Below are 16,703 nucleotides of genomic sequence, written 5' to 3'. Positions count from 1 at the left end.
TTCCTTCGGGTGCTCCGGTTTCCTCCCACAGTCCAAAGATGTGCGGGTTAGGTTGATTGGCTATGATAAATTGACCCTTAGTGTTAGGGGGATTAAATACGTGGGGTTGCGGGGATAGGGTGGGATATGTGTCGGTGCAGGCTCGATGGGCCGAAATGGCCTCTATCTGCACTGTGGGGTTTCTGTTCTGTTCTGAAATGACACAGGGTTTCGAGAGATGTTATCGCTGCAGCAGATCCACCCATGACCAGAGGGACTGCTGGTTCAAGGACAAAGCATGCAGGCAATGCGGAAAGATGGGACACATTACACGTGTATGCCGATCTGGAAACAAAAAAATCCACTAACAGGAAAAAAATCAATAAGGAAAAGCACAGAAGGTACAAATGATGACGGACAGTAGCTCCGAAGACCAGAAGAGCGATAGCAACTCCGGGAACAAGAGACTAAGCTCTCTCAAATTACATAATGTAATTGCCAAAGAAGATTACCAGACCATTTGGGTTACCCTCACAATAGCAGGGTCCCCAGTTAAAATAGAGCTAGATACAGGATCAGCTCTGACCGTCATAAATCGACGGAATTACGAGCGGCTATTTCCGCCTATACCTTTAAAAGACACATCCATTATCTTGAAAACATATACGGGGCAGAAAGTATACCCCAAAGGAAAAATAAGGGATACAACGGCAAGGAAATACAGAAGTTGTATTTATACGTTCTACAAAATGGTGGTCCACCACTGTTGGGACATGAATGGATCAGGAAAATACGTTTAGACTGGCACTCCATTCAGGCACTGACGGTGACCAGTAAGGAAAAAAATGATGATGACGTCATACCTGAACGATTAAAAGACATCTTGGCCAACGCCAAGGAAGTGTTTCACTAGGCTGAGAGAACGGGGCCTACGAGCAAATTGCCCCAAGTGCGAATTTTTCCAAAATCAAATATCATATTGTGGCCACATAATTAATAAGGAAGGGTTGCATAAGTCACCTGAAAAAATTGAAGCGGTCATAAAAGCCCCAGCACCTGAAAATGTTTCACAATTAAGGTCGTTCCTGGGATTCATAAATTACTATCATAAATTTTTACCGAGCTTATCAACTCTTCTACACCCTCTTAATGAACTGCTACAAACAGGAGTAATTTGGAAATGGAGCGAAGACTGTAAACGTGCCTTCCATAAATGCAAAGACTTAATCACGTCCAAAGAATCACAGAATCACAGAAACCCCACAGTGCAGATAGAGGCCATTTCGGCCCATCGAGCCTGCACCGACACATATCCCACCCAATTCCCCGCAACCCCTACACCAACACATATCCCACCCTATCCCTGTAACCCCACGTATTTAATCCCCCTAACACTAAGGGTCAATTTATCATAGCCAATCAACCTAACCCGCACAAGAAGTTTTGGCTCATTACAACCCATCACTGCCAATCAGACTGGCGTGCGATGCATCCCCTTACGGCATAGGAGCAGTATTATCGCATAAATTCCCTGATGGTTCGGAACGGCCGATAGCTTTTGCGTCATGCTCATTGAACTCAGCTGAGCGTAACTATGCCCAAATCGACAGGGAAGCACTCAGCCTGGTATGGGGAGTGAAGAAATTCAACCATTACCTACACGGACAAAAATTTACCTTGTTGACTGACCATCAACCCCTCATTTCAACCCTAAAAAGGGTGTTCCCATTATGACAGCGCAAAGGCTACAGAGGTGGTCCCTTTTTCTAGGGGCACACCAATACAACATAGAATACAAAGGATCAAAACAGCATGGGAATGCTGACGGTTTATCGCGCCTACCGTTGCCAACGGTAGAAGAGGCACCTACAGTAGACCCAGTGGAGATGTTCCACTCAACCATAGTGGAATGTCTACCAGTAACAAATTCTGCCATTGAAAAGGAAACGAGAGATGACCCGACTCTCTCACGAGTCTACGACTTAACGGTGAAGGGATGGCCAGCACATGGCGAACCACTGTTGCCAGCATTCTCGCAAAGAAGAGAACAGCTGTCAGTGTGCCGAGGAACCTTGATGTGTGGATCCAGAGTGGTGATTCCACCCAAACTCCAGGATAAAGTGCTAAAAGAGCTTCACGAGGGGCATCTGGGTGGAGTGAAAATGAAGAACCTAGCCAGAGCGTTTGTATGGTGGCCAGGTATCGATGGAGACGTCGAAGAAATGACCAAGAGCTGCCTAGGATGCCAGAAGGTCCAAAACGCTCCACCCCAAGCCCCTCTACATCCATGGGAGTGGCCCTCATCTCCCTGGCAAAGGGTACACATCGGCTTTGCTGGTCCATTTATGGACTCAATGTTCTTAATCGCGGTTGATGCACACTCCAAGTGGCCGGAGGTAATAAAGATTTAGGAACAACTTCTTTCCCAGGGCTGTCATCCTACTGAACTCCACAAATAAACTCTAAAGCCTGCACATCTGCCAATGCACTTTATTATGGTCATATTTATGTTAATATACTACAAGCCAAATGTATGTTGAATGTTTAAATGTCTTAATCCAAATGTACACTCTCGGGAGCCGCAAGCCTACATTTCGTTGTACTGCACTTGTGCACTAACAATGACAATAAAAGTTGATTTGAGATGTCCTCCACCACCACGGAAAAAACCATCACAGTATTAAGGACCATATTTGCCAGGAATGGGCTGCCGGAACAGATCTGTTCTGATAATGGACCGCAATTTGTGTCCGAAGAATTCAGGAAGTTCTTAATAAAAAAAATGGGGTTAAACACCACACGTCCGCCCCATACCATCCCGCCACCAATGGATTGGCTGAAAGGTTTGTCCAGACCTTCAAGAAGGCCATAAAGGCCATGGGTAATGAAGACATAAAACTTCAGCACAAGGTGGATAACTTCTTGTTTGCATACAGGAATGCAACACATATGGTTACAAACCAAACTCCCGCCATGATGTTCTTCAATAGAAGCCTAAGATGCCGGCTGGATTTGATCAAGCCCAACATCAGAAGGGACGTGGAGAACCGGCAATTTCAAGGCATGAATGAAAGGCCAACTAGAACCTTCCAGATAGGTCAACAAGTTTTGGCCCGGGACTACCGTACCGAGAAATGGCAGCCTGGAACTATCTGCACACGACTAGGACCGCTGATGTATACCGTGGACATCGGAGAAAGCATAATAAGGCGCCATGCTGACCAAATCATAGAGTCATCCGAAAAGGGACAACCTACACCACAACTCTATACGCCTAACGATGAAGTAGAGATACCCATATCTACCTCCGATCCAGTGATACTGGAACCCGATGAACCTGACACTGGCATTCAAGCCGAATCAGCCTTGCCAAAAGAACCTACTACACCACCAGAAACTACTACACCACCGAGGCGTTATCCGGACCGAGTCAGGAAGCCTCCAGAGAGACTGACTTATAATTAATTAACTACAGCAATGTATAGATGATTTTTCTTGTAACATGTAATTAATAATTACTTAAAATATTATGTATTGGTTAGCTAAAAGGGGAGGAATTGTAGTGTATGTGCCTTTAAGAGCCCCATGTGTACTGTAATGCCGGTAATGGCCACTCGGCTATATAAGCCTGAGTATTGTGTTGTATCCGTTAGTTCCCCTCCAGACTTTGTTTAGTAAACACCTATCAAACCAACTCCTGTCTTCAGTGTCTCTATCAACACACAGACACAACATATTCCACCATGGGAGGCTGTGCAGGCAAGATGAGGGCTTCACACTGTCAGGGCTATTCCACCATGGGAGGCTGTGCAGGCAAGATGAGGGCTTCACACTGTCCGGGCTATTCCACCATGGGAGGCTGTGCAGGCAAGATCAGGGCTTCACACTGTCATGGCTATTCCACCATGGGAGGCTGTGCAGGCAAGATGAGGGCTTCACACTGTCAGGGCTATTCCCCCATGGGAGGCTGTGCAGGCAAGATCAGGGCTTCACACTTTCAGGGCTATTCCAACATGGGAGGCTGTACAGGCAAGATGAGGGCTTCACACTGTCAGGGCTATTCCACCATGGGAGGCTGTGCAGGCAAGAGCAGGGCTTCACACTGTACTTAGAGGCCGTCCTCTCTCTTGCAGGGCAAGCTGGCGCACAACCGGAGACAGCAGCGCCAGACCGGGGGAGGCTGCCCTGACATTAAGCAGCTCAGCGACCTAGAGCTGCGAGTGGAGCAGATCATGGCAGGCCGGCTGATTGGCCCCGTCGTGACTGGAGATGCCGACCCTGTTCTGGGCACCAATGGTAAGGTCCTCACCTTTTTGACCTCTCTCTTTCCACCTCCGCCTTACGCCAGCATCCTTTGCCACTATCGAACCAATGCAGTGCATAGCAGCACTCATGCCTCCCTCGCTGCCGTCATGTCCTCGCTCTAAAGCAACTCTTGTGCCTCCCTGCTTTCAGATGGTGACTCGCCAGGTGAGGAGGCAGCCCCTCAAGCTGGCACTGTGTCGGACTCAGACCTAGAGGAGGAGGAAGAGGAAGCCGCCCCATCAGGGACACCCTCGGCCAAGGCAGCCCATGGCCATGCTGGGGACACGTCTTCCCTGGAGGGGAGCAGGGGGGAAGTGTTGGAGGAGAGTGATGCTCCAGGGACCAGCAGGCTGCAGCAACGCGGGAGGGGTGGGGAAGCTCGGCGGCCTTCTCCCCGGAGGGAGAGTGTGGCCTCCAGTCGTGCTACAGTGAGCGCAGAAGAGGTGTGGCTCCTTGCGGAAATGAGTGCCCAGGCTGAGCGCAGGCACACTGAGCTCATGGCTGCAGTGGCAATGATGCCTGACTCCACAGAGTCACTGGCAAGGAGTGTGCAGGAATTCGCGGCAGCACAGGCCAGGAGTCTGCAGGACTTCGCGGCAGCACAGGCGGCCTCCAGCCAAGTGCTCAGTCATGCCGTGCATTCACTGGCTGGTGTCATCCAGACACAGACCAGGGCCACACAGGCACTAGCTACTGCCACACTCACTGGTTCGGCCAGGCATCGCCGGGGCACTCGCCGCGCCGCAGCAGCCCAGCAGTCTGTGCTTCAGCAGATTGCTGCGCATGCTGCAGTGCTGGCCCGTGCGATTGCCAGTGAATCAGCCGACCAGGGAGTGCCTGTGCTCTGTCAGGTTGGCAGCATTCCTGCAGCCAACACTGTCACTCCTCCACTGCAGCTGCCACCACCCGTAGATCAGACTGCTGCCGCCCAAGCTGAGTTGGAGCAGTCCGCAGGCCCAGAGCTGGTCCAGGCCAACCCCCAAGGGCACCTGCTGTCTCGCCACTAACCCTCAGCAGCCTTCCCCCAGCCTTGCTGCAGCCACTGGGGTCCCATTGAGGAGGAGCTGCAGGGCGGGTAGGGGCCATGCCCGGAAGCGAGACAGATCACCCTCGCAGGTGAAAAAGTTGAAGGTCTGGCCAATTTTGTTGTTTTTTATAAACAGGCCGAGACTGTTGTATTTCTTTTTTATATGAAGGCCGAGACTGGCGTGTTTGTTTTTTATATAAAGGCCGAGACTGGTGTGTTTTTGTTTTGGGGGTTTCTCTGAATTAGTTTGTCATGTGGGAAGGGCACAGAGTTATAAGAGTAAAAAATTTTCTTTAATCGCACTGTCCATGTTTGCTTTTGGAAGTATTGGTTGCCTTGATCGGCTGAGGGCTTGCGGAGCGGCTACATTCATCTTCCTTCATTGGCACAAGCCATTCCCTGAGAGGGGGCCTAGAACCGAGTTGCAATAAGCCACAGACGGACGGCCCTTGCACTTTCTGCCTCCCTCCCATCCTGCTCCTCCTCCTCCTCCTCCTCTGGTGGTCCTCCAATGTCTGCTGGCAGTGGCTGAGTCCTGCGGATAGCCAGGTTGTGCAGCATGCAGCACACGACAATGAAATGGGAGACTCGCTCAGGCGAGTACTGTAGGGCTCCCCCGGAAAGATCCAGACAGCGGAACTGTTGCTTAAGCACGCCGATTGTGTGCTCAATGATGTTCCTGGTTGCTTGGTGGCTGTCATTGTATCGCTGTTCTGCAGGGGTGCTGGGCGCACGGAGCGGGGTCATCAGCCAGGTGCACAAAGGATAGCCTTTGTCCCCGAGAAGCCATCCTCATGGGTGAGGCTGGGCCTGGAAAAGGTCTGCCACAGAAGTCTGGCGCAGGATGAAGGCATCGCGGCTGCTGCCTGGAAAGCGGGCATTGACAGCTAGTATGAGCTGCCTGTGGTCACACACCAACTGCACGTTGAGCGAATGGTAGCCCTTCCGGTTGCGGTAATCCTCGGCATTCTCCAGAGGTGCCCGCAAAGCCACATGCGTGCAGTCAATGGCGCCCTGCACCATGAGGAAGTCCGCTAATGCCGCAAATCCCATTGCACGCTCTTGCTGCTTGTTGAGGGTCATGGGGAAGGAGATGAACTGACGTCTCCTTCTGAAAAGAGCATTGGTCACCTGGCGGATGCAGCAATGTACCGCAAACTGGGAGATGTTGGAAATGTCCCCAGTAGCGGATTGGAAGGAGCCGGTGGCATAGAAGTTGAGAGCCACCGTCACCTTCACTGCCACCGACAGAGACGTCCTGCTCCTCAGCTGTGGCTGCAGATCTCTCTGAAGCAGGTGGCAGATCTCTGTGACCACCTCCCTTCTGAATCGTAGCCTCTGAACACACTGCTCCTCAGACATGTTCAGATATGAGAACTGCTGGCGGTATACCCTGGGTGGGTAAGGCCTCCTGTGCCAATGCCTTTTGGCCCTTCTCCATCTGGCCATGGCTGGCAGTCTCTCACGGCGTCTCTGAGCCCTCTGAATGCAATGCAGTAAGCCAACATTTGCACCCATTGCAGCCCCCATTAGATGTATTGAATTAATGCTATGGCACTGAAAGTTAATTACAAGTGCAAAGCTCTGGCCTGAAGCCAGAAGTACCTGAGCGAGTGTTGATTCAAACCAGAAAGCTCTCTCCCTTTGTCTCTCTCCAAATATCAGTGTCTCACAAAGAAGGAGTGGAGCAAAATGGCTGACATTTATACTGCAGGAGGAGTCCCCTTTAATTAGCGTCCCCCGCGCCCCGCAGCGACTGGGAACTGTTCCCCTTTACCAGTCGGTGGGGGCGCCAGATGCACAATAGGCCGGCGCCACTGAATTTCCGGTTCGGAGCGCACAAATGGCGTTGCACCATGAAATTACGTCAGGACCTGCGCGCGCAGCTGAGCGCGTGCAAAGGTTTTGCACCGCCGCTAAATCGTTACTGAATTTCGCGAGAGGCGCAGATCGTGCTGTGCCCGGTCGCTAGACGCTTAGCACCCCACTTCTCGCCCTCTTAAGGCGCTAGCGGCTGGCGCAACCAACTGAATTTCTAGGCCAGTGTGTTTGGTGTGTCTAAAGTGTGTAAAGAAGTTTAAATTACCTGTACTTACCTTAACAGCCTTTCTTCCTCCAGGTTTCGGGAGTCCATCACTCAGCCGGAACTGAAAGCAAAATGGCTGCGAGCTGTCAAGAGTGACAGCCTTCAGCTTTCATTGCCGGTGAGAGTTCTAACTGAGTCTGTGTAGAAGGACTCAGGTTAGAAGTCAGACTGTCAGTGTTTGACAGCTTCAAAGACCTCTTGACAGATGAAATTTCAGTCTGTGACGTCACCTGTTGCCGGGTGGCCCTTAATTGGCCTGCTGAGCCCGCTGGGCGGGCTTAACAAGGTCAATCAAGGGAAAATCGCGTGGATTGGCCGGACGTCGATGTAGGCGGGACTAAAACCCGAAAGTTGTAGTCCCGCCTCCTTCCCGACAGCTTAATGAAAACCGACCCCTTTGTATCTGTCTCTCTGTGTGTCTGTCTCTGTCTGTCTATGTCTCTGTCTGTCTGTGTCTGTGTGTGTCTGTCTGTGTCTCTCTCTCTGTCTGTCTCTCTGTCTGTCTCTCTGTCTGTCTGTGTCTGTCTGTGTCTCTGTCTGTCTGTGTCTGTCTGTCTGTGTCTGTCTGTGTCTCTGTCTGTGTTTCTGTCTGTCTATCTCTCTGTCTGTGTCTCTGTCTGTGTCTCTGTCTGTGTCTCTGTCTGTGCCTCTGTCTGTGTCTCTGTCTGTGTCTCTCTCTCTCTGTCCGTCTCTCTGTATCCAATTCCAATTATTCCAATTAAAATGCTTTATTGGCATGAAAGTTTACAGAGAACCATATTGCCAAAGCTTACATAGCAAAAAGGTACAGTTTTCCAACATTCTGTAGGTGTCAATCGATTTGACATTTGTTGGGTACATACAATATTACTTTTAAACAATATTAATTTTAAACAGTCTTTGTACTTCATTTGGTACGTTCAATATTAATTTTAAACAGTCTTAATTTTAAACAGTCCTCAGGTTGTGACATGTTGTTACATATTTGGCCCCAAGGTATGGTCTGTCTCCTTCTCCTAGGACTAATCTCAATTTTGACAGATCATCCAATTCCTTGAAATCTGGGGTTGTTTGGCTTAGCTTGTTGAATAATATGTTTCTTGATGTGTTGAATTTTTCGCATTTTAGGAGGAAATGCATTTCTGTTTCAACCTCGCCAGCCAGACATTGATCGCATATTCTATTCTCTCTAGGCTGCCAGGATTTCTTGTATCTGCCTTTTTCAATTTCCAGTTGGTGGTCGCTTAGTCTGTATCTATCTCTCTGTGTCTGTCTGCCTCTGTGTCTGTGTCTGTCTCTGTCTCTGTGTGTCTGTGTCTCTGTCTGTCTCTCTGTGTCTTGTCTCTCTGTGTCTTGTCTCTCTGTGTCTTGTCTCTCTGTGTTTGTCTGTGTCTGCCTGTCTCTGTGTCTGTCTGTCTCTGCGTCTGTCTCTCTGTGTCTGTCTCTCTGTGTCTGTCTCTCTGTGACTGTCTCTCTGTGTCTGTCTCTGTCTGTGTGTGTCTGTTTGTCTGTCTCTGTCTGTCTCTGTCTGTGTCAGTCTGTCTCTCTGTGTCTGTCTGTGTCTCCATGTCTGTCTCTCTGTGCATGTCTTTCTGTGTCTGTCTCTCTGTGTGTGTCTCTGTCTGTGTGTGTGTCTGTCTGTCTCTGTCAGTCTCTGTCTGTGTGTGTCTCTCTCTGTGTCTCTCTCTGTGTCAGGCTCTGTCTCTCTCTCTGTCAGTCTCTGTCTCTGTCTGTCTCTGTCTCTGTCTGTGTCTGTCTCTGTCTCTTTCTGTGTCTCTATCTCTGTCTGTGTCTGTCTCTGTCTGTGTCTGTGTATCTGTCTCTCTGTGTCTGTCTCTATGTCTGTGTGTCTGTGTCTCTGCCTGTCTGCATCTGTCTCTCTGTGTCTGTCTCTGTGCCTATCTGTGCCTGTCTGTGTTTGTCTGTGTCTGTCTGTCTGCCTCTGTCTGCCTCTGTCTGCCTCTGTCTGCCTCTGTCTGCCTTTGTCTGTCTCTGTCTGTGTCGGTCTGTGTCTGTCTGTGTTTGTGTCTGTGCCTATGCCTGTGTCTCTGTGCCTGTGTCTGTGTGCCTGTGTCTGTGCCTCTGTCTGTGTGTCTGTCTGTGTGCCTGTCTTTCTGTGTGCCTGTCTTTCTGTGTGTCTGTCTTTCTGTGTGTCTGTCTGTCTGCTTCTGTCTGTCTGTGTCTCTGTCTGTCTCTCTGTGCCTGTCTGTGTGTGTCTGTCTGTGTGTGTCTGTCTGTGTGTGTCTGTCTGTGTCTGTCTGTCTGTGTGTCTCTGTCTGTGTCTGTGTGTCTGTGTTGGTGTGTCTGTGTCTATGTCTGTCTCTGTCTCTGTCTGCCTGTGTCTCTGTGTCTGTCTGTGTCTGTGTGTCTATCTCTGTCTATGTCTCTGTCTGTCTGTGTCTCTGTCTGTGTCCCTGTCTGTCTGTGTCTCTGTCTGTGTCTGTCTGTCTCTCTGCGTCTGTCTCTCTGCATCTGTCACTCTGTGTCTGTCTCTCTGTGTGTATGTGTCTGATGTGTCTGATGTGTCTGTCTGTGTCTGTCTGTGTCTGTCTGTGTCTGTCTGTGTCTGTCTGTGCCTGTGCTTGTGTGCCTGTGTCTGTGTCTGTGTCTGTCTGTCTGTCTCTGTGTCTGTCTTTCTGTGTGTCTTTCTTTCTGTGTGTCTGACTTTCTGTGATTCTGTCTTTCTGTGTGTCTGTCTTTCTGTGTGTCTGTCTTTCTGTGTGTCTGTCTTTCTGTGTGTCTGTCTCTCTGTGTCTGTCTCTCTGTGTTTGTCGCTCTGTGTCTGTCTCTCTGTGTCTGTCTGTGTGTCTGTGTGCTTGTGTCTCTGTCTGTCTCTGTCCCTGTCTCTCTGTGTCTCTGTGTCTGTGTGTCTATCTCTGTCTGTGTCTGTGTGTCTATCTCTGTCTGTATCTCTGCCTGCCTGTGTCTGTCTGTGTCTCTGTATGTGACTGTCTGTCTCTCTGTGTCTGTCTCTCTGTGTCTGTCTCTCTGTGTCTGTCTCTCTGTGTCTGTCTCTCTGTGTCTATCTCTCTGTGTCTGTCTCTCTGTGTCTGTCTCTCTGCGTCTGTCTCTCTGTCTCTCTGTGTCTGTGTCTGTCTGTGTCTGTCTGTCTGCCACTGTCTGCCTCTGTCTGAGTGTCTGTCTGAGTGTCTGTCTGTCTGTCTGTCTGTGTGTCTGTCTGTGTGTCTGTCTCTCTGTGTCTGTCTCTCTGTGTCTGTCTCTCTGTGTCTGTCTCTCTGCGTCTGTCTGTGTCTGTCTGTGTCTGTCTGTGTCTGTCTGTGTCTGTGTCTCTGTGCCTGTGTCTGTGTGTCTGTGTGTCTGTCTGTCTGTCTGTCTGTGTCTGTCTGTCTGTCTGTGTGTCTGTCTGTCTGTCTGTGTGTCTGTCTGTCTGTGTGTCTGTCTGTCTGTGTGTCTGTCTGTCTGTGTGTCTGTCTGTGTGTCTGTCTCTCTGTGTCTGTCTCTCTGTGTCTGTCTCTCTTTGTCTGTCTCTCTGTGTCTGTCTGTGTTTCTCTGTCTGTGTGTCTGTGTCTGTGTTTCTGTGCCTGCCTGTCTCTGTCTGTGTGTCTATCTCCGTCTGTGTCTGTCTGTGACCCTGTCTCTCTGTGTCTCTGTCTGTGTCTGTCTCTCTGTGTCTGTGTGTCTATCTCTGTCTGTGTCTCTGTCTGTCTGTGTCTCTGTATGTGTCTGTCTGTCTCTCTGTGTCTGTCTCTCTGTGTCTGTCTCACTGTGTCTGTCTCACTGTGTCTGTCTCTCTGCTTCTGTCTCTCTGTCTGTCTGTGTCTGTCTGTGTCTCTCTGCTTCTGTCTCTCTGTCTGTCTGTGTCTGTCTGTGTCTGTCTGTGTCTGTCTGTGTCTGTCTGTCTGTCTGTCTGTCTGCCACTGTCTGTGTCTGTCTGTGTCTGTCTGTGTCTGTCAGTGTCTGTGTGCCTGTGTCTGCCTGTGCCGGTGTCTGCCTGTGCCTGTGTCTGCCTGTGTCTGTGTGCCTGTGTCTGTGTGCCTGTGTCTGTGTGCCTGTGTCTGTGCCTGTGTGTCTCTGTGTCTGTGTGTCTATCTCTGTCTGTGTCTGTGTGTCTATCTCTGTCTGTATCTCTGCCTGCCTGTGTCTGTCTGTGTCTCTGTATGTGACTGTCTGTCTCTCTGTGTCTGTCTCTCTGTGTCTGTCTCTCTGTGTCTGTCTCTCTGTGCCTGTCTCTCTGTGCCTGTCTCTCTGCGTCTGTCTCTCCGTCTCTCTGTGTGTCTGTGTCTGTCTGTGTCTGTCTGTCTGCCACTGTCTGCCTCTGTCTGAGTGTCTGTCTGAGTGTCTGTCTGTCTGTCTGTGTGTCTGTCTGTGTGTCTGTCTCTCTGTGTCTGTCTCTCTGTGTCTGTCTCTCTGCGTCTGTCTGTCTGCGTCTGTCTGTGTCTGTCTGTGTCTGTCTGTGTCTGTGTCTCTGTGCCTGTGTCTGTGTGTCTGTGTGTCTGTGTGTCTGTGTCTGTCTGTCTGTGTGTCTGTCTGTCTGTGTGTCTGTCTGTCTGTCTGTGTGTCTGTCTGTCTGTCTGTCTGTCTGTCTGTGTGTCTGTCTGTGTGTCTGTCTCTCTTGGTCTGTCTCTCTGTGTCTGTCTCTCTGTGTCTGTCTCTCTGTGTCTGTCTGTGTGTCTCTGTCTGTGTGTCTGTGTCTGTGTCTGTGTTTCTGTGCCTGTCTGTCTCTGCGTGTCTATCTCTGTCTGTGTCTGTATGTGACCCTGCCTCTCTGTGTCTCTGTCTGTGTCTGTCTCTCTGTGTCTGTCTCTCTTTGTCTGTCTCTCTGTGTCTGTCTCTCTGTGTCTGTCTCACTGTGTCTGTCTCACTGTGTCTGTCTCTCTGCTTCTGTCTCTCTGTCTGTCTGTGTCTGTCTGTGTCTCTCTGCTTCTGTCTCTCTGTCTGTCTGTGTCTGTCTGTGTCTGTCTGTGTCTGTCTGTCTGTCTGTCTGTGTCTGTCTGTCTGCCACTGTCTGTGTCTGTCTGTGTCTGTCTGTGCCTGTGTGCCTGTGTCTGCCTGTGCCTGTGTCTGCCTGTGCCTGTGTCTGCCTGTGCCTGTGTCTGCCTGTGCCTGTGTCTGTGTGCCTGTGTCTGTGTGCCTGTGTCTGTGCCTGTGTGTCTGTCTGTCTGTGTGTCTGTCTGTCTGTGTGTCTGTCTGTCTGTGTGTCTGTCTCTCTGTGTCTGTCTCTCTGTGTCTGTCTCTCTGTGTCTGTCTCTCTTTGTCTGTCTCTCTGTGTCTGTCTGTGTGTCTGTCTGTGTGTCTGTCTGTCTGTCTTTCTGTGTGTCTGTCTTTCTGTGTGTCTGTCTGTCTGTGCGTCTGTCTGTCTGTCTCTCTGTGCCTGTCTCTCTGTGCCTGTCTCTCTGTGCCTGTCTCTCTGTGTCTGTTTCTCTATGTCTGTCTCTCTGTGTGTGTCTGTCTGTCTCTGTGTCTGTCTGTGTCTCTGTGTCTGTCTGTCTGTGTCTGTGTGTCTATCTCAGTCTGTGTCTGTCTGTGCCCCTGTCTGTCTGCATCTCTGTCTGTTTCTGTCTGTTTCTGTCTGTCTCTGTGTCTCTCTGTGTCTGTGTCTGTCTGTGTCTGTCTGTGTCTCTGTCTGTGTCTGTCTGTGTTTGTCTGTGTTTGTCTGTGTCTGTCTCTCTGTGTCTGTCTGTGTCTGTCTGTCTGTGTCTGTGCGTGTCTCTGTCTGTGTCTCTGTCTGCGTCTCTGTCTGCGCCTCTGTCTGTGTCTCTGTCCATGTCCCTGTCTCTGTCTCTCTGTGTCTGTATGTCTGTCTGTGGCTGTGTCTCTCTCTCTCTGTCTGTGTGTTTGTATCTGTGTGTTTGTATCTGTGTTTTTGTGTCTGTGTCTCTGCCTGTGTCTGTTTGTCTGTGAGTCCATGTCAGTCCGTGTCTCTCTGTGTGTCTGTGTCTGTCTGTGTGTGTGTCTATCTGTGTCTCTGTCTGTGTCTCTGTCTGTCTATCTCTCTGTGCCTGTCTCTATGTCTGTGTGTCTGTGTCTCTGCCTGTCTGTGTGTGTCTCTCTGTGTCTGTCTCTGTGCCTGTCTGTGCCTGTCTCTGTTTGCCTCTGTCTGCCTCCATCTGCCTCTGTCTGTGTCGATCTATGTCTGTCTGTGTTTGTGTCTGTGTCTCTGTCTGTGTGCCTGTGTCTGTGTGCCTGTGTCTGTGTGCCTGTGTCTGTGTGGCTGTCTTTCTGTGTGTCTGTCTTTCTGTGTGTCTGTCTGTCTGCTTCTGTCTGTCTGTGTCTCTGTCTGTCTCTCTGTGCCTGTCTCCCTGTGTCTGTCTCTCTGTGTCTGTCTCTCTGTCTGTCTGTCTGTCTGTGTGTGTCTGTCTGTGTGTCTCTGTCTGTGTCTGTGTGTCTGTGTCGGTGTGTCTGTGTCTATGTCTGTCTCTGTCTCTGTCTGCCTGTGTCTCTGTGTCTGTCTGTGTCTCTGTCTGTGTCCCTGTCTGTCTGTGTCTCTGTCTGTGTCTGTCTGTCTCTCTGCATCTGTCTCTCTGCATCTATCGCTCTGTGTCTGTCTCTCTGTGTGTCTGTGTCTGATGTGTCTGATGTGTCTGTTTGTGTCTGTCTGTCTGTCTGTGTCTGTCTGTCTGCCTCTCTCTGCCTCTCTCTGCCTCTGTCTGTCTGTGTCTGTCTGTGTCTGTCTGTGCCTGTGTTTGTGTGCCTGTGCCTGTGCCTGTGCCTGTGTCTGTCTGTCTGTCTGTCTTTCTGTGTGTCTGTCTTTCCGTGTGTCTGTCTTTCCGTGTGTCTGTCTTTCCATGTGTCTGTCTTTCCGTGTGTCTGTCTTTCCGTGTGTCTGTCTTTCCGTGTGTCTGACTTTCTGTGTGTCTGACTTTCTGTGTCCATCTTTCCGTGTGTCTGTCTCTCTGTGCCTGTCTCTCTGTGTCTGTCTGTGTTTCTCTGTCTGTGTGTCTGTGTCTGTGTTTCTGTGCCTGTCTGTCTCTGTCTGTGTGTCTATCTCCATCTGTGTCTGTCTGTGACCCTGTCTCTCTGTGTCTCTGTCTGTGTCTGTCTCTCTGTGTCTGTGTGTCTATCTCTGTCTGTGTCTCTGTCTGTCTGTGTCTCTGTATGTGTCTGTCTGTCTCTCTGTGTCTGTCTCTCTGTGTCTGTCTCACTGTGTCTGTCTCACTGTGTCTGTCTCTCTGCTTCTGTCTCTCTGTCTGTCTGTGTCTGTCTGTGTCTCTCTGCTTCTGTCTCTCTGTCTGTCTGTGTCTGTCTGTGTCTGTCTGTGTCTGTCTGTCTGTCTGTCTGCCACTGTCTGTGTCTGTCTGTGTCTGTCTGTGTCTGTGTGCCTGTGCCTGCCTGTGCCGGTGTCTGCCTGTGCCTGTGTCTGCCTGTGCCTGTGTGCCTGTGTCTGTGTGCCTGTGTCTGTGTGCCTGTGTCTGTGCCTGTGTGTCTCTGTGTCTGTGTGTCTATCTCTGTCTGTGTCTGTGTGTCTATCTCTGTCTGTATCTCTGCCTGCCTGTGTCTGTCTGTGTCTCTGTATCTGACTGTCTGTCTCTCTGTGTCTGTCTCTCTGTGTCTGTCTCTCTGTGTCTGTCTCTCTGCGTCTGTCTCTCTGTCTCTCTGTGTGTATGTGTCTGTCTGTGTCTGTCTGTCTGCCACTGTCTGCCTCTGTCTGAGTGTCTGTCTGAGTGTCTGTCTGTCTGTCTGTCTGTGTGTCTGTCTGTGTGCCTGCCTCTCTGTGTCTGTCTCTCTGTGTCTGTCTCTCTGTGTCTGTCTCTCTGTGTCTGTCTCTCTGCGTCTGTCTGTGTCTGTCTGTGTCTGTCTGTGTCTGTCTGTGTCTGTGTCTCTGTGCCTGTGTCTGTGTGTCTGTGTGTCTGTGTGTCTGTCTGTCTGTGTCTGTCTGTCTGTGTGTCTGTCTGTGCGTCTGTCTGTCTGTCTGTGTGTCTGTCTGTCTGTGTGTCTGTCTGTCTGTGTGTCTGTCTGTGTGTCTGTCTCTCTGTGTCTGTCTCTCTGTGTCTGTCTCTCTGTGTCTGTCTCTCTGTGTCTGTCTCTCTGTGTCTGTCTCTCTTTGTCTGTCTCTCTGTGTCTGTCTGTGTGTCTCTGTCTGTGTGTCTGTGTCTGTGTCTGTGTTTCTGTGCCTGTCTGTCTCTGTCTGTGTGTCTATCTCTGTCTGTGTCTGTCTGTGACCCTGTCTCTCTGTGTCTCTGTCTGTGTCTGTCTCTCTGTGTCTGTGTGTCTATCTCTGTCTGTGTCTCTGTCTGTCTGTGTCTCTGTATGTGTCTGTCTGTCTCTCTGTGTCTGTCTCTCTGTGTCTGTCTCACTGTGTCTGTCTCACTGTGTCTGTCTCTCTGCTTCTGTCTCTCTGTTTGTCTGTGTCTGTCTGTGTCTCTCTGCTTCTGTCTCTCTGTCTGTCTGTGTCTGTCTGTGTCTGTCTGTGCCTGTGTCTGCCTGTGCCTGTGTCTGCCTGTGCCTGTGTCTGCCTGTGCCTGTGTCTGTGTGCCTGTGTGCCTGTGTCTGTGTGCCTGTGTCTGTGCCTGTGTGTCTGTCTGTCTGTGTGTCTGTCTGTCTGTGTGTCTGTGTGTCTGTCTCTCTGTGTCTGTCTCTCTGTGTCTGTCTCTCTGTGTCTGTCTCTCTGTGTCTGTCTCTCTGTGTCTGTCTGTGTGTCTGTCTGTCTGTGTGTCTGTCTGTGTGTCTGTCTGTCTGTCTTTCTGTGTGTCTGTCTTTCTGTGTGTCTGTCTGTCTGTGCGTCTGTCTGTCTGTCTCTCTGTGCCTGTCTCTCTGTGCCTGTCTCTCTGTGCCTGTCTCTCTGTGTCTGTTTCTCTATGTCTGTCTCTCTGTGTGTGTCTGTCTCTGTGTCTGTCTGTGTCTCTGTGTCTGTCTGTCTGTGTCTGTGTGTCTATCTCAGTCTGTGTCTGTCTGTGCCCCTGTCTGTCTGCATCTCTGTCTGTTTCTGTCTGTCTCTGTGTCTCTCTGTGTGTCTGTGTCTGTCTGTGTCTGTCTGTGTCTCTGTCTGTGTCTGTCTGTGTTTGTCTGTGTTTGTCTGTGTCTGTCTGTCTGTGTCTGTCTGTGTCTGTCTGTCTGTGTCTGTGTCTGTCTGTGTCTCTGCCTGTGTCTCTGTCTGCGTCTCTGTCTGCGTCTCTGTCTGTGTCTCTGTCCATGTCCCTGTCTCTGTCTCTTTGTGTCTGTATGTCTGTCTGTGGCTGTGTCTCTCTCTCTCTGTCTGTGTGTTTGTATCTGTGTGTTTGTATCTGTGTTTTTGTGTCTGTGTCTCTGCCTGTGTCTGTTTGTCTGTGAGTCCATGTCAGTCCGTGTCTGTCTGTGTGTCTGTGTCTGTCTGTGTGTGTGTCTATCTGTGTCTCTGTCTGTGTCTCTGTCTGTCTATCTCTCTGTGCC

At 50.4% G+C, this 16,703-nt stretch overlaps 1 protein-coding gene across 1 annotated transcript in view; it reads left to right on the top strand.

The window, feature by feature from the left end:
• LOC147112473 (uncharacterized) overlaps window positions 1–16,703 on the top strand; it is a gene marked incomplete at its 5' end in the record, with an annotated part of 87,134 nt that overhangs the window by 18,699 nt on the left and 51,732 nt on the right. Inside the window, 2 exon segments of the mRNA XM_085998183.1 lie at window positions 15,000–15,290; window positions 15,499–15,727. Of these exon segments, the coding sequence (XP_085854309.1) occupies window positions 15,000–15,290; window positions 15,499–15,727 (520 nt within the window).

The sequence above is a fragment of the Somniosus microcephalus genome, chromosome 9, assembly GCF_052327205.1.
Source record: "Somniosus microcephalus isolate GS21.2 chromosome 9, FLI_Smic_1.0, whole genome shotgun sequence".
In the NCBI taxonomy this organism is placed as follows: domain Eukaryota; kingdom Metazoa; phylum Chordata; class Chondrichthyes; order Squaliformes; family Somniosidae; genus Somniosus; species Somniosus microcephalus.
Note: the sequence above shows the minus strand (reverse complement) of the source record. Positions and strands in the feature narration are given on the sequence as shown.